Raw genomic sequence first — 27,728 nt, forward strand, 5'->3', positions numbered from 1 at the left:
GTCAACAACACATAGCACAGTTGGTGAGATGTCTCAGGGGGTCAGATCACTTGCCACCACATCTGATGACCCGAGTTTGATCCCTGGGACTCACACAGTAGAAAGAGGGAACCAAGACCTCCTCTTGTACACCTTGGCAATCAAATACTCCCCACCCCTATACACATACACACTTAAACGCTTTTTTCCCCCCCGTCAGATAAAGATGAAGATCAGAAAAAGAATCTAGCATTACCATAGCAGAACAAATTAGTTAGATGCCGAATAAGATTTGTGGCATCAGTAGCCACTGCTTGTGTTTGTCAGAAGCCCGAGAGGTTCATCCCGCCTCTTAAACGGTTGTTTTAGGCCTGTGGGCCCAAGTCTGGAAGGTATAAATAAGGTGGGAGTAAAAGCTATAACAAGAAGGTGGCCGATTTAAGCAGCAGCTCGGCATCACAGGGTGGGATGGTGTTGACAGTGCACATCTGGAAGGTATAGGCGAGCACTGGAGAGAGCTGCCTCTGTGTGGACGCAGCTACCGCGGTTCAGTTACCAATCTCCGGGGAGCTGAGAAGTATGGGCTTTCATACGGGAAAAGTCCTGGATGTATGTGGTTTGCCGTCTCAGAGTCTCAAGGTTCAGGAAAATATTCAAGGTGCCTCGGTTTACTACTTGGGGGACAGATTGGGGAAAGGAATACTGCCAAGGAGTTTGGAAAACCACGGTAGCTACCAGAACTTCAGGCTGTTGACTGGGAGAAAATGCCTCTTGATTCTTGTTCATTAGTGGAGACTCAGGAGAGAGAACCATATCATTAAAGGGATCCTCTGGTAGCTAGTCCAGTGTTGCTGAAGTGGATGGCCCAGAAGGGAAGCAAGGAGTGGGGACATTAGAAAGAACTGTTCACCCAGGGGGAAAAGCCTTCAGGAGTAAGGATTTGGACTTTATCTTGTATGAAGTTGGTGCCAGAAAGATTGAGGTAACCCCAAACACCCACACATATCTTTATAATTGTTTTCATGTGTATTACAACTAATATTATTTTTCCTTCTGGAATTGTATGTATCTCAGTCAAGCGTTTTGATAACGAGATGATTTTTTTTAAAATACAAATGTAATGTTTAACTAATATCAGTATATAAAAGACAGTATTTTTACTAAAAGCCTGTAAATATAAAATTGAAAATAAAAAAAAAAGAGGGATAGAAATAAGGCTGCTGGTGTTTGGCTTTCGTTCTACCAATCTTCCAAGTGCGTTTCCTTCCTCCTTCGGTTCAGGTATTTGTTGGGCTTTATCCTATATCGGAACTGGTGGGCCTCCCAAAACACATTGTGAATTGAAACTGTGAGATATCGCACAGGCACAATGAACCCTGTGAGAACAGGGCCCGCTGCTGTTTATCGACGTCTGCACTCCCAGCACCAGGTGTAGGTGGGTTTGAGTTCGTGAGCTGGGAATCCAAGTGCAGGAGGGCTTCCCCACCCTTTGGAGCCACGCAGTGCCCCGGTGTTTACTTCATGGCACTTGCTGGTCTCTTCTAGTTGCTATCCTGGGTTAAATTAAGGTGGGTAATGAATTGGAAAATCTGGTGACATTTGCTAAAAGGAATGGAAACATCCTATTTTGTAATTCATAAATTAGTACTGAATGTACTCTTGACATGTGTGACCTTTGTGAATTGTTCAGTCTGGGTGAACATAGTTTCCATAATGGCTTATTTTTACGTATTCTTTTTAAACAAGTCAGATCTCTCAGTAAATGGTCTTAGATATAAACCAGCTGGGAAGAGCATGGCTGAGATCGCTCAGGCCAAGCATGTGGTAAGGCTTGCTCGCCAGCTGGATGGTGCCCACTTTGCCGCCCACATGGACATCTTTGCCCCAAGTGGAGGGCTGGTCTCCTGTGTGCTCTAGTCTTAGGAATATCTTGTAAAGAATTGGCTTTTCATGTAATCAAGCCTTGACTGCACAGAGACCACTGTAGCACTTAGAAGAATATACTAATTTGTACTGTGTTCTTTGACTTTTATCAGGTAAAAAAGCTCCCGTTTTATTTAGTAAGGAAATGATTGAATCAATGAAGGAAGGTTCAGTTGTTGTGGATTTAGCTGCTGAGGCTGGCGGAAACTTTGAGACCACTAAGCCGGGAGAACTTTATGTTCATAAGGTATACCAAGAAAACCTCTCTGCCTCTGTATTCTGATGTCTAGTGATTTGTGAGGTTCAAAAAATATTTTTACTAACTCTTTGAGAATTTAATACACAAATACAATGTATTTGGATTGTACTGACTACACACTCCTTCCCCCAAGGCTTCCTGGGTCCTATTCCCAGCCCCCAGTTGAGGATTTTACTTCTTCTTCCTTTTTAAATTTCTTTTAGAGTGCTGGGTGGGGATCAAACCCAGGGAGGGCCTCACGCATGCTAGGCAAGTACTCTTCCACAGAGTTGTACCCCAAGTCCTCTGTAAGGGCTGTTTTTTCCTTTTAAGTATTTGGAGAAACTGAAGTCAGAAAGTTAAAAAAAAAAAAAATCCATGATTTAAAAAGATTTAAAAATGGACATAATTAAAGCTCACTTTGAAATGTGCACTTATGTTTGTAAGTATATGTGTATGTGTGTGTGTATATATAGAGATATATGCTTTCTAAACCGAGCTTTAGCTGTGCATGAGAATTGGCATTGAGCGTTGAGAGAGAATGTAAGGGTAGGGGGCTGACTTTTGTGACGATATGCTTTTCCATTTAGGGAATTACTCATATTGGCTACACGGACCTTCCCAGCCGGATGGCCACGCAAGCCAGCACACTGTATTCCAACAACATCACCAAACTCCTGAAGGCCATCAGCCCCGACAAGGACCACTTTTATTTTGAAGTGAAGGATGACTTTGACTTTGGGACGATGAGTCATGTCGTTCGAGGAACCGTGGTGATGAAGGTAGGACGTCCCTCCTCTCCCGTGGTCTTCATGCCACTTGGATTTGGGGTCCCTGTTCACGGAAGGACCCCATTTCGGAGCAGAGATGTATTGTAATAAAGCATTGGCATGCCAGTGGAAATTGTTTAAAAATAGAGAATAATTTAAGGCAAGTATTTCAAAGACTCAAGTATGTGTAATCACTGAAGATATACATCATTTTTGAAAACCAGAAACAGAAATTTAATACAGTAGAAATGAATTAGTCTCTAATGTATTTAATTTTCAGGGTTTGATGAGCACTCTTCTATATATGCTCCAGACATATAAAATTATATATATATATAATATATATATATATATCACTAACACTATACACTTACATACCCATTTTTGTAAATTATATGAATTTACATTAAAATTAAATACAAATTATTATACACATACATTAAAATTATATTTACACAAAAGTTTTTTTCAATGTGAGCTGTCTTCTGTAAGTCCTTTTGAACTGCCAACTTGACTTTGAAAATATTATTTTCTAATATTTGTTAGGATGGCAATGTGATTTTCCCAGCTCCCACACCAAAAAATATCCCCCAAGAAGCCCCCGTAAAGAAGAAGACTGTGGCTGAACTGGAAGCAGAGAAAGCAGGCACTGTGTCAATGTACACGAAGACCCTGACCACGGCGTCCGTGTACACGGCAGGTGAGGATGACATTTAGTAAGACTTAGCACCGACTGAGTTTTGTATGCAGTACTCGAATTGTCATGATTAATAAACGGAATACTGTTGTTATTCTTTAGATTCTGTTTTACTGGCCTGATAGGTCTGACTCAATCATATGTTACCTATTCCTCCTCTGTGGACTTTGATTACCCAAAATAACACAGGCATTTTGTTAAGTACTGGAGTGAAGGCATGTGAAAGAACATCTAAGGCATTAATACATTTTACAGAAAACAACTTCAATCTAGTCATCGATACTACCTATAACAAAGCTACTGAGTAGCGGTGTCAGAGTGTGCTGATGTTAAATGTGTGTTTATCTCTTTAAGATCTCTTTGTGCTTTGTAAAACACTAGTTGTGGCTATCTGTATAATTGGGTAAGACTGGGGAACCAAACGCTTGTTTGAAATATAAGGGCTAGGCTTGGATATTAGACTAATATTCTAAGTTACATACTAAGAAACCTTAATATTTTAATTGTGATTTCTCTCTTTACAACTGATCACAAGTTCTTTTGGCTTTTTAAGATTCATCTTTCTGAAATTGCTACAGAATTACTTTAAAATAGTGAGACATATTCTTTCTAGCTAGGTATCGTGAGGGGCTGCCATGTGGGTATTTGATTGGGAATTGCTCTCTTCCTCATAGAAGGAATGAAACATGTCTAGATCTGCTTTGTGTCAAAGCCGAAACAAAACAAAAGCAAACTATAACGAATTAAGGGAGCAGCAGCAGGCACACAGGATTCTTGTAGGCTCAGCATTCCCCGAGTTCCCATGTGAGCCCAGATGTTTCAAAGCTAAATGTGTAACTCTCCTTGAATAAAGAGCAAGGCTCAGCAAGACAACTGAAGAGCTTTTGCTGGTGCACGCTGTGAGGAGATGGGGTAGTGTCCCTATTTGCACTCACTTGTTAAAAAAAAAAAAGGAAATAAGATGATTGCATTGTTCATGGGGTGTTTTCTAAGCAGGACTGTGAACTTCCATTTCTCTTTGAGGTGCAGAAGAAAAGGGAGCAGGGCATATGTGGTGATTTATTTTCTGAGGTTTCTGTCGTAATTATCCAGGTGCAAGGCATTTCTGCTAGTGGATTAAAGGGTTGATAAGAAAGCCTTCTTATGTGTGATATCACTTTTTTTTTTGCCTTTGTCCATGATGAAGCACTGTGGATTTTGCTGAGTTATTACTTTCTGACTAATATGACCCCAATAGAAGCATTTAATGAACATCAGGCATTGCACTGAATGCCTCATATACCTTAGCTCATTTATGCCTTATAAAAACTCAGTAATGTGGGGATATTGTCATATTCTTTTTTTTAAGATAAAGACACTGAGGGTTAATAATATTATGCATGAGGACATTGAAACACACAGAGGTCCATACCATGTCTAAGATCAATCACTAGCAAGCAGCAGAATGAGGATTTGAATGAGGCCATCTGACTCGAGAAAGTATGCCTAATCATAACCCTATATTGAGTATCTTCTCGGGAACTGGAAAGCCACATTTATCTGACTCTCTCTCCAGACACTTAACAAGCCGTGTGTTGGGACTTTTGAAACACTGAATATGAGTAGGAAAATCTACATTGAGAATAGTCAACTTCAAGTAAAATTAATGTCCACTTATAGCTGTTCCTTTAGCTGTGCTACTGATAAAACAATAGTTCCTGCTGAGAACCCGAGGCCCCTCATTCAGGGAAGGGTGCTTCCAGCTCCCCCGTAGCCCGGTGTCTCTGTTTTTACTGACCACTAGGTAACCCTTTCTTCTGTTGGAGAACAGCCGTCCACGTGTTTGTTATTAAGGAAGGCGATAATTAAAGATGTATGCTCAGAGCTGACTGTTTGTATTCTGCACATTCTTAATTTAATTTGTAGTCCTCCCGCCCCCCCTTTCTTTGTAAAACTCTGTTTGCTGACTTGGTGTTGAGGCTGGAGCTGACTGCCCTGGCCAGCAGCAGTCCAGTCCAGATTCAGGCGCAATTGCAAAATTTCTGTCCTGGGTGGGTGGAAACCATATGTTTCGGGGAGGTGCAGGAGTGAATGAGATCCTTCCTGGTCTTTGAAAACCTCTCTTGCTGAGCCACAACTGAGAGTGACATAAAATTGGCCTCAGAAAGGTCCTGTCTTACAAAGGTTATGTCCTGCCTGAGTAGAAAGTGTTTTGTAGCTCTTCTGTAGGCTGGTACTTTTGGAATAAAAATGCTTGTATGAATACATGTGACGTTGTCAGTAGATGTTAAAACAGAGAAGAGGACGAAGTTAGGCACAGGGAAATGTGCAAATTGTTATGAAGGTGACTCATAAATATTACTGGATCTTTGCATTTCATTTGGGGGCGGGGTGGTCAGTTAAGGTAGATTTTGTCCATAATCTCCCTTACATCTTAATGGTCAAATGTCTTAAAGATCTGCTGGCTGTTGGCCGGGGAACAGAATTTAAGACATTGACTATTCTGTAGTGTGTGTGTGTGTGTGTGTGTGTGTGTGTGTGTGTGTGTGTGTGTGTGTGTGTGTATGTGTATGTGTATGTACTTTTAATTTTACTGAGGCCATTCAGGCCATCTCACTTTCTCTCTCTTCCTCTAGGTCTCACCGGGATGCTGGGTTTGGGCATTGTGGCCCCCAATCTAGCCTTTTCTCAGATGGTGACCACTTTTGGCCTGGCCGGTATTATTGGTTACCATACTGTCTGGGGAGTGACCCCTGCTCTCCACTCACCCCTGATGTCTGTAACTAATGCGATCTCAGGTTTGTTCTTTGCTTCTTTTGTTCTTTCCTCTTGGTCTGTCATAGGCTTCTCTGCTCTAGGAGTAGTTTCAGGGAACTTTATAAAGCCCATTTTCAACTCATGACTCCTGGTGTCTACGGCAGTTATAGTAGTGACTTGGGATTCCCAAGGGTGGGTGGACTTGTCAAGTAGGAGGCTATAGACTGTGTCAGCCCATCCTGTGTTCCCATTTCTAACACTGTGGATCCATTAATATTACTTCCAATTATCATGTGCTTTAAGGAAAGGATTCCACTGATGAAATTTAAAAACCAGAGGGTGTTTCACAGAATCAGTTGCAACACCCTCTAGGGTCTCTTCTTAGAATCAGCTAAACATTCAGTCTAGCAAGGCTGTAGTAGGCTGTGTATGGCTTTGGTTGACCATGTTGGTTAGGGACAAGGAACCAGGATGCTAGGGAATGGTACCAGGCATCTTTTCTTTGGTGAGAGTTTTTATAGCAGTGCATGTGGCCACAAGGAGCTGTTCTCTTTGACCTCCAGAAATGGCTTAGATGGGAGGGAATGAGACCCATCTGAGTAGCCAACATGACTGAGCTCGAGATTATCTCTTGGAATGTCCTAGCCTTAGGCCCTAGGATTTCTGCAGGGAGCACACCCAATTTCAACAAGTGCTGCGAACAGGAAAGCTCAGATTGGTGGCACCCTGATCAATATCTATAGATCATGATTAGTTCTTTGTGGTTTGATTACAAGGTCTCTATTCAGAGTCACATTTCTCTATAAGCAGTGCTCTAGAGACATTGATGACTTGCCTTGATGAGAACACTGTTAGAAGAAAGTGGAAGGTCAGATCCTTATGCCAAAGGATGCAAGGTGTGTTAACCTTTGCCCACAATAATACTTCACGTAAGAAAGATGCACAGACGTGTTGTCAACATTTTTGATCAGGAAGATTGACCATTTTAACGAAGATGTAAGGAGGCTGTCTTGTCTTTTGATAGTGGATCCTGATGTGACAAGCATTTCGGTTATTGCACTGGATTTTGGAGACAGTACTTATTCGCCATGTTGATGTTTTCTCTCTAGGGTTGACCGCGGTCGGTGGATTGGCATTGATGGGAGGGCATCTTTATCCTTCCACAACTTCCCAGAGTCTTGCCGCTCTTGCTACATTCATCTCGTCAGTCAACATTGCAGGTAGGAGGAAGAAGAAAGCCCAGACCGCTGTTTTTGGTGCCATCGGAAGCAAATACCAAGTCGTGGAAAGTAGACTTTCTGAGTTTAAGCGTGAAACTGTACCTTTAAAAATGACTTCTCTCAGACCACAAATGTTCCTTTTGAAGGAAAAGTCAAATGTTTTGCCTCTCTGTAATGGTTAGAAGCTGTATTGATAAAGAACCAGTCCCTCCATACCTTCAACCACGCAATGATGTCTTGCTAGACGCTAACTGGAAAACCGTGGAATGCACAGCATGGAGTTATGTTGACTTCTGCTATCACCGTGACATCTCTGCATAAGTACAACTGCAGATAAAATTTTAGTCGTTTGCCTTATCACAATGTTGTTTGTTCCTGAAAACTGAAAGGCTAGCACATCACTCATGTATGACACTCATTTGATGCTGTTTTATATCTAAAAATTCCTTAATCTGTCCAAGAAACCCGGTGTCTATTGATGCAGAATTTTTTTCCTTTATCATTTGTTACAGGGTTTGACAAACAGAGTAACCTAGCAGAGAAAAATACTGACTTTTGATCCTTTGTATTTTCAAGCCTTTAAATGGCTGTTTACTTTGAGGTATGCAGAAACAGCAGGCCCTGCATTCTGATAGCAAGCTTTCTTCTTCATTGTATCGAGGGTTCGCCATACTTCTTCCTTCCTAAGGCAACTGGCTTTTTATCATAGAATGACTTTTGTTTTGTCATTGAAATAATAGTGGTCACTTTGTGATAGTTGGTGATAAAGATATACTTGATAAGGATGTCGTAGCATATGAGAAAGAGTCATGCTGTCCTGTGTGATACCGTTTGCTGTTTTGTGTTTCTCTTGCTCCAATAAGGTGGCTTTCTGGTCACCCAGAGGATGCTGGACATGTTCAAGCGACCCACAGATCCTCCAGAATACAATTACCTGTACCTGCTTCCTGGTGGCACTTTTGTGGGTGGATATTTTGCTGCCCTCTACAGTGGCTATAACATTGAAGAGGTAAGAGACCGTTGAGAGTTTTTGTTTCTACTACCATGTCTTTCTCCCTTTGAGAATTAACGTCACTAGCAGAATTCAGACTATCAAGAGTATGCAAGCTCTGCCAGCAAATACAGCAGTTACCTGGAAACGTCCTGTCCAAACAGAACATTCCGATGTCCTAAGGACCAGGAGCTGATGTCTGCTTACTTGTTCGTTTTAAGTTTTTCATGTGTAGAAATTGTGCTTTCCTTGTGTGTCTGTCTGGATGGTGGTAAGGATGTAGTGAAGTAACCAGTTATCAGTTTGAAAATGTTTATACTTACCTCCTTCACAATTTTATTACAATTTTTTATAACAAAATATACTTATAACAAAAGACATTATGCAATACACTTATGAAAATATAGAATTAAAAAAAACTTCTTTGACGCATTTTACCCTTTTTATTATTATTTTATGTGTATGGGTTTTTTTACTTGCATACATGTCTGTGCACACGCATTCCTGGTACCCCAAGAGGTCAGAAGAAGCAGTTAGATTCCCCCGTTATTAGAGTCACAGGCTGTTTCTAGCCACTCTGTGGGTGCTGGGAATTGAACCCAGGTCCTCTGGAAGAGCAGCCAGTGCTCTTAACCCTTGAGCCATCTCTCCAGCCCCCAAGCATTTAAAATTTTTATGTTGTAGGGCAGTGGTGTTCAACCTTCCTAATGCTGTGACCCTTTAATACATTTGCAGTTCCTCATGTGGTGACCCCCAACTGTAAAATTATTTTTTGTTGCTACTTCATAACTGTATTTCTGCTATTGTTATGAATTGTAATGTACATATCTGTGTGTTTCAATGGTGCTAGATGACCCCTGTGAAAGGGTCATTCAACCCCAGGGGTTGTAACCCACAGGTTGAGAACCACTGTTGTAGGGGGCCAGGACGGTGGCATGGTTGGTAAAGTGCTTGTTGTACAAGCATGAAGACATGAATTGGACCCCTAAAAGCTGTGTGGGGAAAAAAAAAAACTGAGTGTGGTACTGTGTATGCTTGTAACCCTGGCCCTGGGGAGGTGGAGACGGGCAGATCCTTGGAGGTAAATAGCTTGCCCAGTGAGCTCCCGGAATGTGAGAAACCCCAAAGAACAAGGTGGAGTGGCCCCTGAGAAAGGATAGGTGAGGTCATCCTCTGACCTACATACACAAACAAACATGTACGTGCACACACACAGTTGTGTGCTGTATAATAAGAAAAGAATGATCAGGTGTGAACTTAGAAACTTCCCAGGTAAACTATAAAACAAACGAGGCTTTTCTGTGAGTTATGTGTTTTACATCTCTTTCCCATGAGTGCCACTGGATCGCAACTTTTCTGACAGCAGGAAAATCAGGTCTCCCTTGGTGTTTTCTGTGCTCCCAATATCAGTGTTACCAGAGTAACAAGATCTTTTTTTGAGCAGAGTTGAAGCTGTAGTTGAGAGACTCAAGTCTGAACTCCAGGTTTGCTGCTTAGTGATCTGACCTTGGAGGAATTATCTAACCCCCCAAAGCTTCACGTCTCCCCTTTATAAAGTGAGGAGAATGGTTCTTTCCTCATGTGGCTTTCATGAGACTGTTACAGGAGAGCTAAGGCACAGACCGTGGTGCCAGTGACACGGACAGACGACTCTATAGCGTTTGGACATTTCGTGTTTTAAAATCTAACAGTAGGGCTGGAGAAATGGCTTAGAGGTTAAGAGTACTGACTGCTCTTCCAGTGGTCCTGAGTTCAATTCCCAGCAACCACATGGTGGCTCACAACTGTAATAAGGTTAAGAGTACTGACTGCTCTTCCAGAGGTCCTGAGTTCAATTCCCAGCAACCACATGGTGGCTCACAACCATCTGTAATAAGGTCTGGTGCCCTCTTCTGGTCATACATGCTGTATACATAATAAATAAATAAATCTTTAAAAAAAATAAAATCTAACAATAACCCCATGTAATTTAGATACTTTTATATATCTGTGCACACTATCAAATCCAGAAGAAACCAATTTGTATAAATGGCACAATTATAAGTACAATATAAAGTATATAATATCTTCCTAATGGACAGGAAAATATTTTGCAGCGTTAACGGAAGAGTTCAGGTCTATCTGTCGACGGTCTGAATTTAAGTTGTCCTTAGAGAATCGTGTTCCACAAGAGAGGTCTTCGCTGAGCCAGCAGACTGAAGCTTTTCGTAATCTCCTTTCTCTTTTTTCCTTTGTAAAGATCATGTACCTGGGCTCAGGCTTGTGCTGTGTCGGTGCCCTGGGCGGCCTTTCCACTCAGGGAACAGCGCGGCTCGGCAATGCCTTGGGCATGATTGGGGTGGCAGGAGGCCTGGCAGCCACCCTTGGAGGCCTGAAACCAGACCCACAACTGTTAGCCCAGATGTCTGGAGCGATGGCAATGGGCGGTACCATCGGTGAGCAAGGGTGGGCTTCTGCCTTCGGATGCACTCATGACCTTCGTCTAGCTGAAGAGAGCGAGGCTCAGAGATTTCAGATTAAAAAAAAAAAACACTTTAACATTGGGGATATATTTTGAGCAATGCATTGTTAGGAAGATTGCTCCTCAGGTAAACACCACATAGCTTGTTTTTATTCTAATTCTTATTCAAACACTGACATTTTAGAACATGGGAAACATTAACTGAGTTAAAGAGTGGGATTAAAAATCATCCCATGTGGACGAAGTCCTTATTTTCCTTTATTGACTATAGGGCGGGGAATTGGGACACTTACATATGTAGGCTCATCTCTTGTTCTGCTGGTTATAAACAGCATTAGACTCTGTTCTTAAATGTTAAACATTCATTACACTGCAATGGGGTAGAAAAATCACTGAGTTTTCTCTAGTAGTATGCTGGAGCTCTTGTCAAATTTTCAGGAATGTTGTGAGCTGGTTTTAAAATAAAGCCATTATTAAAAATTAAAAAGGGGCTGGAGAGCTGCTGCAGTGGTTAGGAGTTCTCGCTGCTCTTCCAGAGGACCCAAGCTCGCTTCCCAGCACCCATGTTAGGGACCTCACAACTAACTGTAACTCCAGGTCTAGGGGATCTGATGCTCTCTTCTGGCCTCCATAAGTACCTACACAGAACACACACACACACACACACACACACACACACACACACACACACACACACACACACACACACACATACACACACAACATTTGATGTTGGTTAGATGAGGCGAGATAACGAGGTATTTTGACATGATGTGTCTATAGCCAGTGTTGTTCCTCTACCCTGTTCGTGTGGGAACATTTAGTCCATTCTGGGAAGCAGGCAATGCTCATTCACGACAGTGATGCAAACCCCCGTTTTCCGAAGGTCTGTCAAATTTAATGTCTCTCTGACCTTGGTTTTCCAATAGGCTTGGCGATTGCGAAGCGCATCCAGATCTCTGACTTGCCTCAGCTGGTCGCTGCTTTCCACAGTTTGGTGGGTTTGGCGGCAGTACTTACTTGCATGGCTGAGTACATTGTAGAATATCCACATTTTGCAATGGATGCAACGTCCAATTTCACCAAGATTGTGGCCTACCTTGGCACTTACATCGGTGGAGTCACCTTTAGTGGGTCTCTTGTTGCCTATGGAAAATTGCAGGGTAAGTGGTTTTGATATAACATAGAGGTAAATATCCACTACTCAGGGTATCCGTGGGTTGGTTTCAGTTTTAGAAAACCCTTTCCCAGTAGAAACTGTCAGGAGAAGGGATCTGTATAGCGCTCAGACAACATGTAAAAGATTTCCCCTTAAAAAGATAATCCACTTTAATTCTTAGAGGTTCTAAGCTTTGTGACAATTTCCTCTGCAGACAGCTAATACTCAGAAATCTGTAGACACTAAGGGATAGGTGATCATACATATGACCAAAATAGCACCTCCATGGCCTTTGCTTGGAGGTGTCTATATATTGTCTGCAGAAATGAACTTGTGTTTCCTAGAATAGAGAGATGCTTATTATCCAATAAGTTTGGTTAACAGAACTCATTCTGAAGAACAGCACATGTTTTAGCACTCTGCCACGGCAAATTTTACTATTGCGATGTGGAATCATGAAAATGGAAGCAGAAGGAAAAATCCAGAGAGCCTCTGTGCAGTGTGGTCCCAAACGAGTCCCTAGAGAAAGTCGTTTATGATGTAAAAATATGGTTTTGCCTCTGAATAATTAAGTTATTAAATGGGGAAACTTCCATGAAACATAAAAAAAAATCACAAGTGAACTTCAAGTCTCATTCTTGTCTCAGGCTTTTTCTATAGAACTAGTTAAAGAGGGTTCTTCTCCCTTGGGCTCAGTTGATAGCACTGGAAATGCTAATGTTCCAGAACTCTGTATTGAAGTTGTAAATAAACAAAACCACACTTGACAACTTCTGTGTTGGCCATACAGGAAAAAAAAATCAATTTTTAAGATTCCATGACAGAGTAAAGAAATTATGTGGTCAAAGTAGGGGAAAGAACAGTTAAATTGAACCATATTTTCTTGTCTCTGCTAATGTGTTTTAGTTAGGTGTAGAACTTTTAACATGCCTTTATGTTTCCTATCTGCTGCTGAAAGTACTGTCTGAAGTACCACATTATTATTCTGATGTTAAATTTTGGCAACTTAGGATTGAGTGACCTATGGGGTTTCCCATGACACACTCTGGGTTCTGAGTAGCATCTGCTTTGTCCCAGGAATTCTGAAATCAGCCCCTCTGCTGCTACCTGGAAGGCATGCGCTCAATGCAGGCTTACTGGCTGCTAGTGTGGGGGGAATAATCCCATTCATGGCCGACCCCAGCTTTACCACTGGTATCACCTGTCTGGGCTCCGTGTCCGCGCTCTCTACTGTCATGGTAAGTTCCCAGAGTCGGAGAAGCACATACCTAGAGAGGAGCTGGGAGTATATTGTTAGACTACAATCTGGTCATGTTTTCATCTCTTCAAGTTCCTCGAGGGAATAAAAATGTCTAACAGCTACATGCTCACCATTTTAGAATGTAGAAAGTTTCAAAAAGGACGAGAAGAAAATCATGTCCTCTTAATTGACTGTAAGTTGTCACATCTGACACCTTTTTGTGCTCTGGATTTTTCACTGCTCATACGCTGGTGGACAGGAATTTTAAAAGCCAAGGGTTTAAACTCTTTTTTTTTTTTTTTTTTTGGTTTTTTCGAGACAGGGTTTCTCTGTGTAGCTTTGCGCCTTTCCTGGAACTCACTTGGTAGCCCAGGCTGGCCTTGAACTCACAGAGATCCGCCTGCCTCTGCCTCCCGAGTGCTGGGATTAAAGGCGTGCGCCACCAACGCCCGGCTGGGTTTAAACTCTTTTAACACCTACTAAAAAACAAGTCCTACAAATAATACTTTGGAGCTTGTATAATATGTGTAAGGCGGTCACAGCTTGTAATTTGCTCTCACGTTCCCTGGAAGAGTTGATACGGAATCCAGTAATTTCGTAAAATGAATTACAGTTAATAAACCCAGTGTACTCGCTGAGAGAATCCATCCTCTCATGGGTTTTTTCTTCCCGCTCCTATCTGATTTTTGCATATAGTATATTGAAAAAATAGAGATCCTGTCTCTGTGTTAGTTTGGCATTTTATTAGTGCAGGACACTATTGCATGGAATTCTGTTATTCACAATTGCATCTTCACATTCCTCTAGGTGGGTTTATAGTTTGTAGATGGCCTTGACATTTTAAGTTGAGAAAATATTTATAGCACCTAGTACAGAGTTAGCTATCTAGTGATTTCTTATTAAAAACCGACTCTTTGATTCAGAAACACACAATCTGTAGTATACAAATGGCACTTATTCATGAGTGATCATACAGTTAGGTCATGGGTCAGTACAGACACGTTCGACCACAGAAAAGGGACTTGAAATTCTGTCTTTGTGTGCTTTACAGTCCAGTTTTCTTCTGTCTTATCTGGTGATGTTTTTTTGTATTTTTTTATTTTAAATAAATAATTTTTTTTGTATTTTTAATCTAATCGAGCAGAAGTTTTCAAAAGTCCCTGTAATCAAACCTATAATATAGAAATTTAAATTTTAAAAAAATTATTACTTTTGAGAAAGGGTGAATATATTTAAAAGGAACTTATTGTGAGTATGAAGATGTCCCCATAACACAAAGGATATTTTAATAGCCTTTGGCTTATATAGAAGTATATAAGCCAAATATATAGAAATAGAAATAAAACACGAGAATGGAGGGGTATATGAAATAAATAGTAAAGATCTGCCCCCCCCATCTCTTTTACTTTCTTGTATTTAATAACTTTGAATTGCATCATGGACATTGTTAATGATGTTTTTTACACATTGGGTTCTGTTGGATTCATGTAGAGTATTGATAACCATTCACAATTTAATTTACATTTTTTTGTATTATTTTTGTTTTGGGGCAGCTAACTTGGTTAGACTGAAGTTTCAAATTCTGGCTCTTATGGTGCAGCCACTGAAACCTGTTGTTATTTTATCCGTAGCAGAATTGCCTGGAGTCTGAGCCAGAGTTTTAAGTACCGGCTAGAGAGTTGGGTAGTGTTTGGACCCAGCGTTTGGGGCTCCGTCAGATCATTCTAGCCTGCTGCTCTGTAGGATTTTCTTTGTTACTTTTCAGTTGTCTTTGTCTTCCAAACCATGCCCTCTGGATGGTCAAACAAGTAAGACTGTGGACTGATGGCCTTAGTTTTATGTCCTCCACTTGATACCAGCAAGGGCCTGACTTCAATCTAAATCCTTCAAGGGTTGGGACATTGACTGGGTATCATTTCATTTTTTTTTTTCCTAGCGGAGATGCCTTTCCAGTTTCTGCCCATTTTCATCCCCACTTTTATTTAGGGGATTTTGGGGGTGGCGGTGACTAAATGTTCATAGTTGCTTGTAGATGTAACCAATCGTCTTATTAAAATAAGAAACACAGAGCCAATGTAAAAGAGAAAGCCAAGAGGTCAGAGCTCAGAGATAAAATCTTACCTCCTGCAGTGCTCCTAGCTTCCCCGAGAGAGAGCTACTTCCTGTTTGTCTGTGTTTAAATAGTCTTTCTGTTCTGCCTTCTCATTGGTTGTAAACCCAACCACATGACTGCCTCATCACTGCCTGTAAGTACCGCCCTCCAGGTCTTAAAGGCGTATGTCTCCAATACTGGCTGTATCCCTGAACACACAGAAATCTACCTAGCTCTTCTAACCACCACGCTCTTGCTATGGCTCTAATAGCTCTGACCCCAGGGCAACTTTATTTATTAACATAAAATTAAAATCACATTTCAGTACAAATAAAATATCACCATAGTTGCTATGTCGAAGAGAGAGTTGGTCACATGGGGGAGCTGGTCAGTCACCAGAAGTAGAACTTCGGTGGAAATATATCGGTTAGAAAATTGGGATGGATGAGTAAGAACCGAGACGCCAACTGTCAGAGGTTTTATTGCCTGCGTTCATTTGGGGATCTGCTTCGGTTTTCTCGCTAGGGGGTGACGTTGACGGCTGCCATTGGGGGCGCTGACATGCCTGTTGTCATCACGGTGCTGAACAGCTACTCGGGCTGGGCCCTGTGTGCCGAGGGCTTCCTGCTCAACAACAACCTGCTGACCATCGTGGGCGCGCTCATCGGCTCCTCTGGTGCCATCTTGTCATACATCATGTGTGTGGTAAGGAAACACATGCGGAAGGGAACGGAAATGATCTCCTGGAGACAAGGAAGTACTTGTTCTCTCTTCTATTTGCAGTAAAAAGGAATCTATTGGTTTTGATTGTTTTCAGCAGGAATGTGAGGATTTTTGGAGCAAATTTCTGAGATCGTTTTAAAGATATTCAACTACAAAAAGTTAGGAAAACTTAAAAGAGAAACTCTTCCAAAGCCTTTCTCCATCTGGAGGGTGACACATAATATTTAGTTTAGGTTATCTTTACCATTCTTTTTGTTTGTCTATAGTACTGAGTATTTACTTGTCTGACCTTGTTGTATTTTTCAATTCAATTCTTTTTCTTCCCCCTGTAGTGTGAGACAGGTTCCTCCTACATAGCCCTGGCTGGCCTTGAACTTGAGAATGGAACCCGTGATTCTCCTGCCTCAGTTTCCCAAGTGCTAGGATTACAAGAATGCATGATAATACGCTGTGCCTAGCTTTCACTTAAGTTTTAAAACATTACATACTATGTAGTCTTGCCTTTTTAGTCACAAAAGACTCTGCCTTTAAGATGGTATTTAAGGGGCTTTACAGTAATCTATCGTGTGGTTATACAAAGTTCATTTAGTTTTCCCCAGTGCTTTACAACTTATGTTATTTGATTTTTATTCATCTTTGTGTGTAGTACATCTTTGACATTTTTGTGTGTTTTGTTTTATTGTTTCAAAATTCCATCTATCTGTCTGTCTGTCCCTCCATCCGTCTGTCCACCCGTTCATCCATCTATCTATCTATCTATCTATCTATCTATCTATCTATCTATCTATCTATCTATCTATCTATCTATCTATCTGTTTGTTTTTTCCTCGAGGCAGGGTTTTTCTGTGTAGTTTTGGTGCCTGTCCTGGAACTCACTCTGTAGCCCAGACTGGCCTCGAACTCACAGAGATCCACCTGGCTGTGCCTTCCAAGTGCTGGGATTAAAGGCGTGCGCCACCACCGCCCGGCTTACCTGTGTTTTGATCAAATCTAGCCCCCTTGTTAGGTATGGTAGCACATGCTTTTTAAAAAATCCAACTACTTGGGAGGAGGCAGAGGCAAAGACAGGGGTGGGTGGATCTCAGTTGGAGACCAGCCTGGCCAGGGTTTCACAGCGAGACCTTGTCTCAAAAAGAAAAAATAATCCTCCTCCTTTTCCTTCTCCCTTCCATTAACCTCCCTCCCCTCCCCTCCAATCACTGTTCCTTCCCAACCTCATGTATTCTTTTTCTTTGTCACTAAGCCCACTTAATGTACATGGTTAGGACAGTCTGCCAGAGCATGGTAGACTCGCTGCCACCACAGCTCCCTCCCTGAGGCCCTGAGAGGTCGTCAGTTAGCAGCAGTAGTTTCTCAGCTAGGGGTGGGACTTCATGAGTCCTCTCCCATCCGTCCATCCTGCCTTTTAAGGTACAGTTCTAGAAAGAATGCATTCACTGTTAGAGACTTTTTATTTACTATCATGTGTTTCTAGACAGCTTGTTCTGACCATGCTCCTCCTGGTTATCTATGAGAATGCCTATTGTGAAGGTTTATGCTCAATGTGATTTTTTTTTTAAAGAAGAAATCAGAACAGAAATGTAGCAACATAAATACTTCCCACTTCCCTTTTTGTTCCTAATTAATTCTCTTCTTGATGGCAGAATGTACCTTGCAAATGACTATAAATTTGACAAGAAAAAACTTGTTTAAATTATAGTTATTATTCTCTACAGAATAGTTTTGGATTGCTGTGGAAGCCCACTTGCATTGTTTTATAACAAACAAGCTTTAAAAAAACAAACAAACATATTTTTCCAGTGTCTATATCTTTACCAAGAGACTATGTAAGGTCTAACTCTAAACATTTGAACTGAAAAAAGGTCACTCCAAGGGTTCAATTCCCAGCACCCACATGGCAGTTTACAATTGGCTGTTACTCCGTATCCAGGGGATCTGACACTTGATACACAGACATACATGACGCAAAATACCAGTGCACATAAAATAAAAATAAATAAAGCATTAAAAAAAAGTCACTTAAAAAATTACTCCAAGGCTTACAAAGACATCTCAGGTCTAGAGATAACCTTAATGTGTTACACCTTAATAATATATTTAGGACAATTATACAACTCTGTTCTTAATTAGATTTTAATTAAAAAGGTATTTATGTGTTTATAGGTGTTTTGTCTGCTTGTATGTCTGTGTACCACTTTCATACCTGGGACCTGCAGAGGCCAGAAGAGGGCTGGGGTGGAGTGGCATGGTTGTAAGCCACCAGGAGAGTCCTTGGACTCACATCCGGGTCCCTCTGGAGGAGCAGCCAGCGCTCTTAACTGCTGAGCCATTGCTTCTTCCACTTAATTTTTTTTTTTTTTGTTTTTGTTTTTTTTGAGACAGGGTTTCTCTGTGTAGCTTTGGATCTTGCCCCATAGACCAGACTGGCCTTGAACTCACAAAGATCCGCCTGCCTCTGCCTCCTGAGTGCTGGGATTAAAGGCGTGCGCCACCACCGCCCGGCCCAGCCACCTAGTTTTTAAAAAATGTAATAATCTTGAGAACTGTATACATGAACACTATTATCTATATCCCTCTCACCCCTGCCCCCCCAACCTCTCCCATGCCACCCCAATTCAAGATCTTTTCTTCGTAATATGTGTATACGCATGTACACACACCGTACTGAATCCACTTAGTGTTGCTTAGGTCCATATGTTTAGGGCTGACCACTTAGGATTCCTTGGAGGAAATGGATTCCGCCTATTCTCAGTAGCCCTGGACCACTTGTAGCTCTTCATCCAGGGCCGGGACCTTGTGGGACTTCCCCGATCCACATTGGCACTCACCTGGCATTGTCCTTATGCTGGTCTTGTTCAGGCAGTGGCCTTGCTGAGATTTCCTGGGTGCAGTCTGCTTGTCACGTCCAGGGGACCGTCTAGCAGCAGGCACTTCCTCTGGCTCTTGCAATGTTTCTGCCTCCGCTTCCTCTGTCTTCCCTGAGTCTTAGGTGTATTGCATTGCATACACAGTTTGCATTGCAAATGCATCATTTGGGGGTCAGCACCCCACGGTCCCTTATTCCACTTACTGTGGGTCTCCGTGATAGTCTCCATCTGTTGCACAAAAAAAAGGGCCAAGTTCTACACCTACCCTGCTTCTTTGTTTATCTCAGGTTGCACAAAACCTTCATTTTTATTACATCTCAGCATTTTACTTGCCCCAAGAGCTATCTTGTTAATTCAAATACTGAGCTTATCTTTTTGTAATAAAAGTGTTTTTGTGTTTTTGGCTCATCTTGTAAAACACAGGGCTCGACAGCCCAAGTTTCTAACAGCCTGATTATTATGCCAGTACTGGCTTCCAAGTCGTTCGGAAGATTTGGAATTTGGAAATTTTCTATCCCGTTGAAAACTTCCAGGCTCTGTGGAGTTTAAATGACAAATATCTCTAAAGGAAAGCTGTATTTAGTTCTTTAGAAACAGAGTTTCCTTCAAGAGTGAACCATTTTACTGTTTCATTTGGAAAATGCGAATGACCAGCAGGGGGCAGCAGATTTTCACAATTACTTAAAGATGATTTGCCAGAAAAATGAGTTTTAAAATCAAATTGTAAGATTTGAGTTATTTTATCTTGTGTGTGTGTGTATACATTTTTTTTTTGCTTTTTTGTTTTAGACAGAATATCACCATGTAACCAAGGCTGGCCTCAAATTAAGGACCCACCTGTACCAGCCTCCTGAATGCTGGAATTATAGGCATGTACCACCACACCTGGCAAAAGATTTGAAGTCTATCAGTGCTAGTTAGTGGCTTATCAATACAGGAGGGTGGGGGAAGGATTTGTATGTAGTCCTTGAGAGGGCATCCTAAGTACCTTTCTCATTTTAACCTTGTTTCTTTAATGGTTTTCTTTAGATTCTTTATTGTTATTCCTTTTTTTTTTTAAAGCCGCTTATATTTCAAGTTTCTACTCTGTGTCTCTTACTTTTTGTTTTTTCTTCCCTCTTTAGTCTGTTTGTTATGATGGTCACAGCAGCACAGTAGTACCTTCTGCAGTAATTCTATCATAATAGGAACTAGAATGAATTACCCAGGAGAAGGTGCCGCTCACACACACTCTCCTCTGTGTGTTCCTGTAAAATGACCTCCTCTCTCTCCCTTTGTTCTGTCCTTTCACATTTGAGATGTTTTTCTCCTCTTTGTTCCTTTTCTGTTTCCACTGCCCCAATTCGACCCTAAGACAGCACACATTCTAGTTCTGTGAAGACTAGCTGGAGGGGAGTCGGCAAAAGGAGAGAAACTAGATGTTTTGAGGAACAAAACACATTTAAGAATTCAGATGACGTCCTCCTTTAGTTAGGGTTTCTATTGCAGTCATAAATACCGTGACCAAAATCAGTTTGGGGAGGAGAGGGTTTATTCTGCTTACCCTTCCACATCACAGTCCACTGAGGGACTTGAGGATAGGAACTCAGGGCAGGAGCTGATGCAGAGGCCATGGAGGGGAGCTGCTCACTGCCTTGCTCCTCATGGCTTGCTCAGTCTGCTTTCTCAGTGGCACCCAGGACCACCAGCCCAGGGGTAGCACCACCTATAGTGAGCTGGGCCCTCCCCCAGCAATCATCAAGCAAGAAAAATGTACCACAGGCTTGCCCACAGACCAGGCTGGTGGGGGCATTTTCTCAGTTGAGATTCCTTCTTTTAAAATGACTCTTGCGGCCGGGCGGTGGTGGCGCATGCCTTTAATCCCAGCACTCGGGAGGCAGAGCCAGGCCGATCTCTGTGAGTTCGAGGCCAGCCTGGGCTACCAAGTGAGTCCCAGGAAAAGGCGCAAAGCTACACAGAGAAACCCTGTCTTGAAAAATCAAAAAATAAAATAGAATAGAATAGAATAAAATAAAATAAAATAAAATAAAATAAAATAAAATAAAATGACTCTTGCTTATACCAAGTTAACATAAAACTATAGCCAGCACACAATACCATTCATGAACCAAAGCATTTTACATGATGAGGACTTCATGGGGAGAAGAAACTCAAACAAAACAAAACAAAACAAAACAAAACGTTTAAAACCTATTTTAATGGTTGTTGTAGTGGGTAGCCATTCCAGCTTGGATCTGGAAGTTCCAATCCCCATTGAGACTCTGGCAAATGTCACGCCTACGAGGTGGGGCGAGGGGAGGCACCTGGGGACCCGAGAGCTGGATGGGCCAGCGCTCTCTCAGTGCGCTCTCTCGGTGCCGGGACGCTGAACGGTGAAAGGTGGATTGTGCAGAGCTCAGGAGAACACTGCTGGATTGAAATACACCTTCCCCAGACCCTGCGACCTACCCATTACTTAATTTGTGAGTTACGCCATTAAATAAATATCCTTTTAACTATGTGGAGTGGCCAAAATAATTTCACCAATAGGTTGTAGTCCACTATATCACTTAAAAGCTTATAGTTATTAATATATTACTTTTTTCAAAGACAATACTCTATTTAAAAAGTCCAAAAAAAAAAAAAACTCCAAAGTATTTAGAAAATCTTCAATAACACCACATCAAAAAAGTACAGGGCCATCCATGCAACAATAGCTAGGCCAGTGACAACCTTACAGGGACATTTACACAGCAGGGGAGGTCCAGCAGCAAGAGAGTGGAGGAGGAATGTGGAAAATAGCCACACTTTAATAAATAACATAAATTTCAAAGATGATGGATAAGGGGATAAGAGAAAGTTTGATGTTTTGAGTTCTTATACTAATATGTCCTTATAGTTCTCTGAGATCATTAATGTATGAGGTCAGATTACTATTCGGTAATTGTATGTTTCTGTTCATTTGGATTCAAGGCCAGCTAAATCCTTAATTAAAAAGGCTCCAAGGCCAGATGTGGTAGCACACGCCTTTGATCACAGCACGTGGGAGGCAGAGGCAGGCAGATCTCTGTGCATTTTGGCTAATGTGGTCTATATGGTGAGTGCTAAGCCAGCCACGGCTACACGGTTTAAAAACAAACAAACAAAAAAAATGAAACACCTACCACGAGCCAAGCATAGCGGCATACACTTGTAATCTCAGCGTTTGGGAAGCCGAAGTAGGAAGACCACGGCTTTTTGAAGGCAGCTGGGATTACACAGGGACTTCAAAGCCAGCTTGTCCCCATGAAGATCCTATTTCAGAAAGAAAGTTACAAAAGTACAAGACAGAGGGGATCTGGCTGAACAGAAAAGGTTAAGGGAATATAAAATGACATAATTCCTGTTCATCATTTAACTGTTAACATTTGGTATTCTAATTCCGGATCATTGTGTTCACGGTCACCCTCTTTTTAATGTCTGATGTTGTTCTAATAATTTAATTTTCTAGCTAACTATATTTAGATATAGCTCTATTATTATATATCCAAACTCGTATGAAATGATATGAACTTTATTCTGGCTGCAGCCTTCCTCCAGACATTCTTGATTTCCTTCTGGAAGTTGTTCCCAGTACAAGGCAGTGGTCTGAGGGCCTGGGGCCTTTTTGTTGGATTTGGATGCTGATGCAAGGATCTCGGAGAGCCTTGACAATCCAAGCTCTTATTGGCAACGGGCATGGTGCGTCTTCCATTGCTCTCCGCACTCCCACACACAATTACAAAACAGCGAGAAGCAAGTAAAAATAAAAATGAAAACAAGCCTGCCATATTTTAAGGCATTCAAAGTAGATGCTTTTTATTCATCCTAAATTTCTCTTATAGTTGATATTTTCCTTCCACTGTCACTGATTTGTAGCATGTACTGTGTAGCATGTACTGGGTTTGTATAAGAAACCTTTTTTTTTTTTTTTTTTTTTTTTTTTTTTTTTTTTTTGCCAGGTGGTGGTGGCGCACATCTTTAATCCCAGCACTTGGGAGGCATAGGCAGGTGGATCTCTGTGAGTTCGAGGCCAGCCTGGTCTACAGAGTAAGTTCCAGGAAGCCAGGGCTACACAGAGAAACCCTGTCTCCAAAAACCAAAAAAAAAAAAAAGAAACCTTTTTCTTAAATTTGAGATTTGTGCTTAATATATAGCTCAAGGTAGTTTAGAATAAAAAATGATGACATGCTGGCTGCTCAAAGTTATTTTAACACTGCAAGTCTTAGGCTGGGTAATTTACAAACATTAGCTTATTTAATCCCCACAGTCGTTTTGGAGGTAGGAAATAGTCTCATTTTGTAGAGGAAGTATTTAATGTACTCACATGTGTATGTGTGAAGCCTGATTAGCATTTGGCATGGCCAAATGGACACACTGCTTGGCAAATGGACCTTGAATGGTCACTAAAGGGCTATTCTGTGAGTTTATTTATTATTTTGGAGTCGTCTATGGGTAGATTATTGCAGCAGCTGCTACTACAGTCCATATGGTACCAGTCCGTGGGCCTTCTGTAGTGTTTATTGAAGCAAGCATGGCAGTCCAAACCAAAGCAGGGTGGTTTTATTATGTGGGGAGAAATGGAATGCTCCCCAAGTGACTAACCAACAATCTCGAAAATGAAATTTTTCTTCTGACAATGAATTCCTTTGGGTATCCTCTGAGCCCAGTGCTGGGGTTACACAATAAACCATATAATAAAAACTGAAAAAAATATTGACATTGTCCAAGCAACACAGACATATCCATGGCTTCCTTTATGCCATGCTATAGTATTTGACCTCTTTATGATTCTGTAGTCCCTCTGCTTACAATATCACCTGGGAGATGGAGCTCTTACTGAACTGGAAAAGCATTTTTATTTCAGACAAACAAACAAACAAACCCTTCTTTCTTTTCAAATGGACTTAGAACAGAATGCAGTAAGACAAAAGCTAAGCCAAATAGAATTGTATTTTAATTTTTTCTTTGTGATTGGTTAATCAGTATCTACAGAGCATTGGGACAAGAGGCAGTACTAAATGGCATATATATGCTATTGCTTCAGTTTTGGCTATTTTATGACCCTTCTTTTGTCTTCAGACTAATTTCCTTTAGTGTAGTTGGAATTATGTGAGTTAATGATCTCTTTAATGTAGAACACAACTTTCATTATAGGACTTATTAGCTCAAAAGGAACCGGCTCGGACAGTGTGGCAATTTTTTTTTTTTTTTGGTCTTGGAATCTGGGAACCCCTAAATCTGTGGATAAGTGGCCACAGGATACTTTCATGAATCACTTAAGGAAGCAAATAAAATAATGAAAAAAAAGGGCACAAAGCTGTAAACCCTAAACATTTGTTGTGAACACAATGTTGCAATGGTAAATTAAGAGATGAAAAGTAATGTAATTTTTAAGAGACCACATGGAATTTGCATAATGGTGATATAATTTTGCTTATGTGTTTAATGAGTAGACCTTGATTGTTAAGCCACTATTTTTTCTCAATAAGTTCCATCCCAAGTGAGTGCACTTTAATTAAATATCCTCAGAGATTCTTTTCTCCTCTCCCGTTCAATTTCATAGGAGAAATAATGTTTCTTCTTAAGCCAAGATAGAACGATAGGCTCCTGTCCTCACAAATCCATCTCTATGTCATGTGCTCCTGTGATCTGTTGGTTCTGTTAAAAAGTGATGAGGACTCTTTGACCATTGGAGAAAAATTCTCTCTGACAGAAACTTCAACGTCTAAATAGTTTTGTGTGTGTATGTACGAGGTGCATGCATGTATGGTATATGCCCATGTGTGTGTTGGGGGCATATGGGCCTATGCGTATGGAGGGCGAGAGGGCATTGAGTGTCTTCCCTTCTCACCTTCTCCTTTCATCCTCTGAGGCAGGGTCTCATGCTGAGTCCGGAGCTCATGCTTTTGCCTAGGCTAACAACCTACCCCAGGTTGCTTCTCAGTGTGAAGGTTGCCGTTGTGTGTGGGACCATGCCTAGCCTTTGGGGGAGGGGGCCCGGATAACTCATGCTTGCTCAGCAACCACTCTTACCCCCAGAGCCATCTCTCCGCCCCTCAAAATAGATTTTAAAAATTAATTTTTAATGGCAAGAGTTTAGTAGGACACAGTTTTTGATAATTGAATCTCCGCATCTTATAATCAAAACTGGAAAAGATTTATAGATGTCAAAAATCGAATGTCTGGGGAGTCCCAGTTATGACTGTTTCAGTCTTTATTCAGGAGTTTATAAATTTCTTGCCAGGGTGGGATTAGGATGTTAATTCAAAACATCAAACTTTCTCTTATCCCCTTATCCATCATCTTTGAAATTTATGTTATTTATTAAAGTGTGGCTATTTTCCACATTCCTCCTCCACTCTCTTGCTGCTGGACCTCCCCTGCTGTGTAAATGTCCCTGTAAGGTTGTCACTGGCCTAGCTATTGTTGCATGGATGGCCCTGTATTTTTTTGATGTGGTGTTATTGAAGATTTCTAAACACTTTGGTTTTCTTTTTTTAACTTTTTACATAGAGTATTGTCTTTGAAAAAAGTAATATATTAATAACTATAAGCTTTTAAGTGATATAGTGGACTACAACCATTAAAATGGGTTTTAAACGTTTTTTGTTTGTTTGTTTGTTTGTTTGTTTTTGAGTTTCTTCTCCCCATGAAGTCCTCATCATGTAAAATGCTGTGGTTCATGAATGGTATTGTGTGCTGGCTATAGTTTTATGCTAACTTGATATAAGCAAGAGTCATTTTAAAAGAAGGAATCTCAACTGAGAAAATGCCCCCACCAGCCTGGTCTGTGGGCAAGCCTGTGGTACATTTTTCTTGCTTGATGATTGCTGGGGGAGGGCCCAGCTCACTATAGGTGGTGCTACCCCTGGGCTGGTGGTCCTGGGTGCCATTGAGAAAGCAGACTGAGCAAGCCATGAGGAGCAAGGCAGTGAGCAGCTCCCCTCCATGGCCTCTGCATCAGCTCCTGCCCTGAGTTCCTATCCTCAAGTCTCTCAGTGATGGACTGTGATGTGGAAGGGTAAGCAGAATAAACCCTCTCCTCCCCAAGCTGCTTTTGGTCATGGTGTTTATGACTGCAATAACTAACTAAAGGAGAAAGTCATCTGAATTCTTAAATGTGTTTTGTTCCTCAAAACATCTAGTTTCTCTCCTTTTGCCGCCTCCCCTCCAGCTAGTCTTCACAAAACTAGAACGTGTGCTGTCTTAGGGTCGAATTGGGGGCATTTGTAAGGTCATTCTTGATGTTTATAAATGAGTACATCAGGAATGAGAGATGCCTTCCTCTGAATTTTCTCCTGAGATTATCTTGCTAGTGAAAAGGGTGGCCCCAACTGAAGGAGGAAATCACCTGTTCACCCACCTCCTTGCAGAAGGAACCTTTAGAATTAGAAGCTTTTAGAATGATGAAGCTATCTGCTTCTGTAATCATCAGGGATAAGATTTCATGGAGCACTAATCGATTTGGAAAATGAGAGTGTCCACACCCACATTTTTTTTCTTGAATGCAAAGGGCTGTGGACTTCTAAATGAAATGTGTAATTATCATTTGAATTCCTTCTGGTTGTCTTTTGATAGCTTGTATGCAGGAGCAGACTCCACTGGAGAGAGATAGAAGGTCATTTTATGAAAATTTTTCTTCTTGCAAATAAATCTCTCCGGCTCTCTTTCATTCTGGTGAAGTACCTTTAAATGTGGAGAGAGAAGTTGCTTATTCAGTATCTAGATGATAATAGGACATCCAAAATTTTCATTAATTTTTGTATTTTACATATAATTTGCATTAAAATATTTGTTTAAATTTTTTTTTCTGAAAACATATTAGGGTGGAATTGATCTGGTTAGAAAATTGATAATTTTAGAAGCCAGTGTGGCTAAAATTCTTTAAATAGTTAAGTAAATTCCTTGCAAATTATGTTGAATTTCATGTACATAAACTTCATGCTGTTCTCAAAGAACTCCACGTATTGAACTCTCATGGGTGATGGTTTTGCTCTCTAGGCAATGAATCGCTCCCTGGCAAATGTGATTCTTGGAGGCTATGGTACAACTTCAACCGCTGGTGGAAAACCCATGGAAATTACCGGCACACACACAGAAATCAACCTTGACAATGCTGTTGAGATGATCCGGGAAGCCAATAGCATTGTTATTACTCCAGGTAAAAAAATCAATCAATCAATCAATCAATCAGTCAGTCAAAAGTAAAATCTTACCAACAAAACAACCTGTCATGGCTGGTGTAATTGATTAATAGGAAAAGGGTAAATTGAAACCTCCTCATTAAAAACTATATTAGTTCTTTGAGACTTTCACACAGGTTTTGAGCACATTCATCCCCAACCCTTCCCAGATCCATCTTCCTCCTCTACTTACCCAACTTTGTGGTTTCTTTCTTTTTTGTTTCTTAACTCTTCAAGACCAGTTTGTGTTACCCAAGTAGTAGTGGATGTGTGGGCTTCTTCCGCTGGAACATGGTTGATTCACCAGGAACCCTGTCTCTAGAGCAGCTCACAGTTGCCCATAGCTCCATCACCCCCCACTCCCATCTCCATGTTGGATTTGCATAGTCTATGTGCACGCTAGGACAACCACTGGGAATGGGTGCCGGCAGCCGCCCTGCTGTGCCCAG

The 27,728-nt window shown here is 41.2% G+C and overlaps 1 protein-coding gene across 8 annotated transcripts in view; it reads left to right on the top strand.

Moving 5' to 3' along the window:
• Nnt (nicotinamide nucleotide transhydrogenase) overlaps positions 1-27,728 on the top strand; it is a 94,613-nt gene that overhangs the window by 42,910 nt on the left and 23,975 nt on the right. For all 8 annotated transcript variants that reach the window (XM_006989807.4, XM_016008095.3, XM_006989808.4 and 5 more), the window contains exons 8-18: positions 2,016-2,149; positions 2,731-2,922; positions 3,457-3,610; positions 6,223-6,384; positions 7,453-7,563; positions 8,427-8,572; positions 10,794-10,989; positions 11,945-12,178; positions 13,252-13,412; positions 16,032-16,211; positions 27,098-27,257. In XM_006989807.4, coding sequence (XP_006989869.2) covers positions 2,016-2,149; positions 2,731-2,922; positions 3,457-3,610; positions 6,223-6,384; positions 7,453-7,563; positions 8,427-8,572; positions 10,794-10,989; positions 11,945-12,178; positions 13,252-13,412; positions 16,032-16,211; positions 27,098-27,257 — 1,830 coding nt within the window. The remainder of the gene's footprint in view (positions 1-2,015; positions 2,150-2,730; positions 2,923-3,456; positions 3,611-6,222; positions 6,385-7,452; positions 7,564-8,426; positions 8,573-10,793; positions 10,990-11,944; positions 12,179-13,251; positions 13,413-16,031; positions 16,212-27,097; positions 27,258-27,728) is intronic.

The sequence above is a fragment of the Peromyscus maniculatus genome, chromosome 15 (assembly GCF_049852395.1).
Source record: "Peromyscus maniculatus bairdii isolate BWxNUB_F1_BW_parent chromosome 15, HU_Pman_BW_mat_3.1, whole genome shotgun sequence".
In the NCBI taxonomy this organism is placed as follows: Eukaryota; Metazoa; Chordata; class Mammalia; order Rodentia; family Cricetidae; genus Peromyscus; species Peromyscus maniculatus.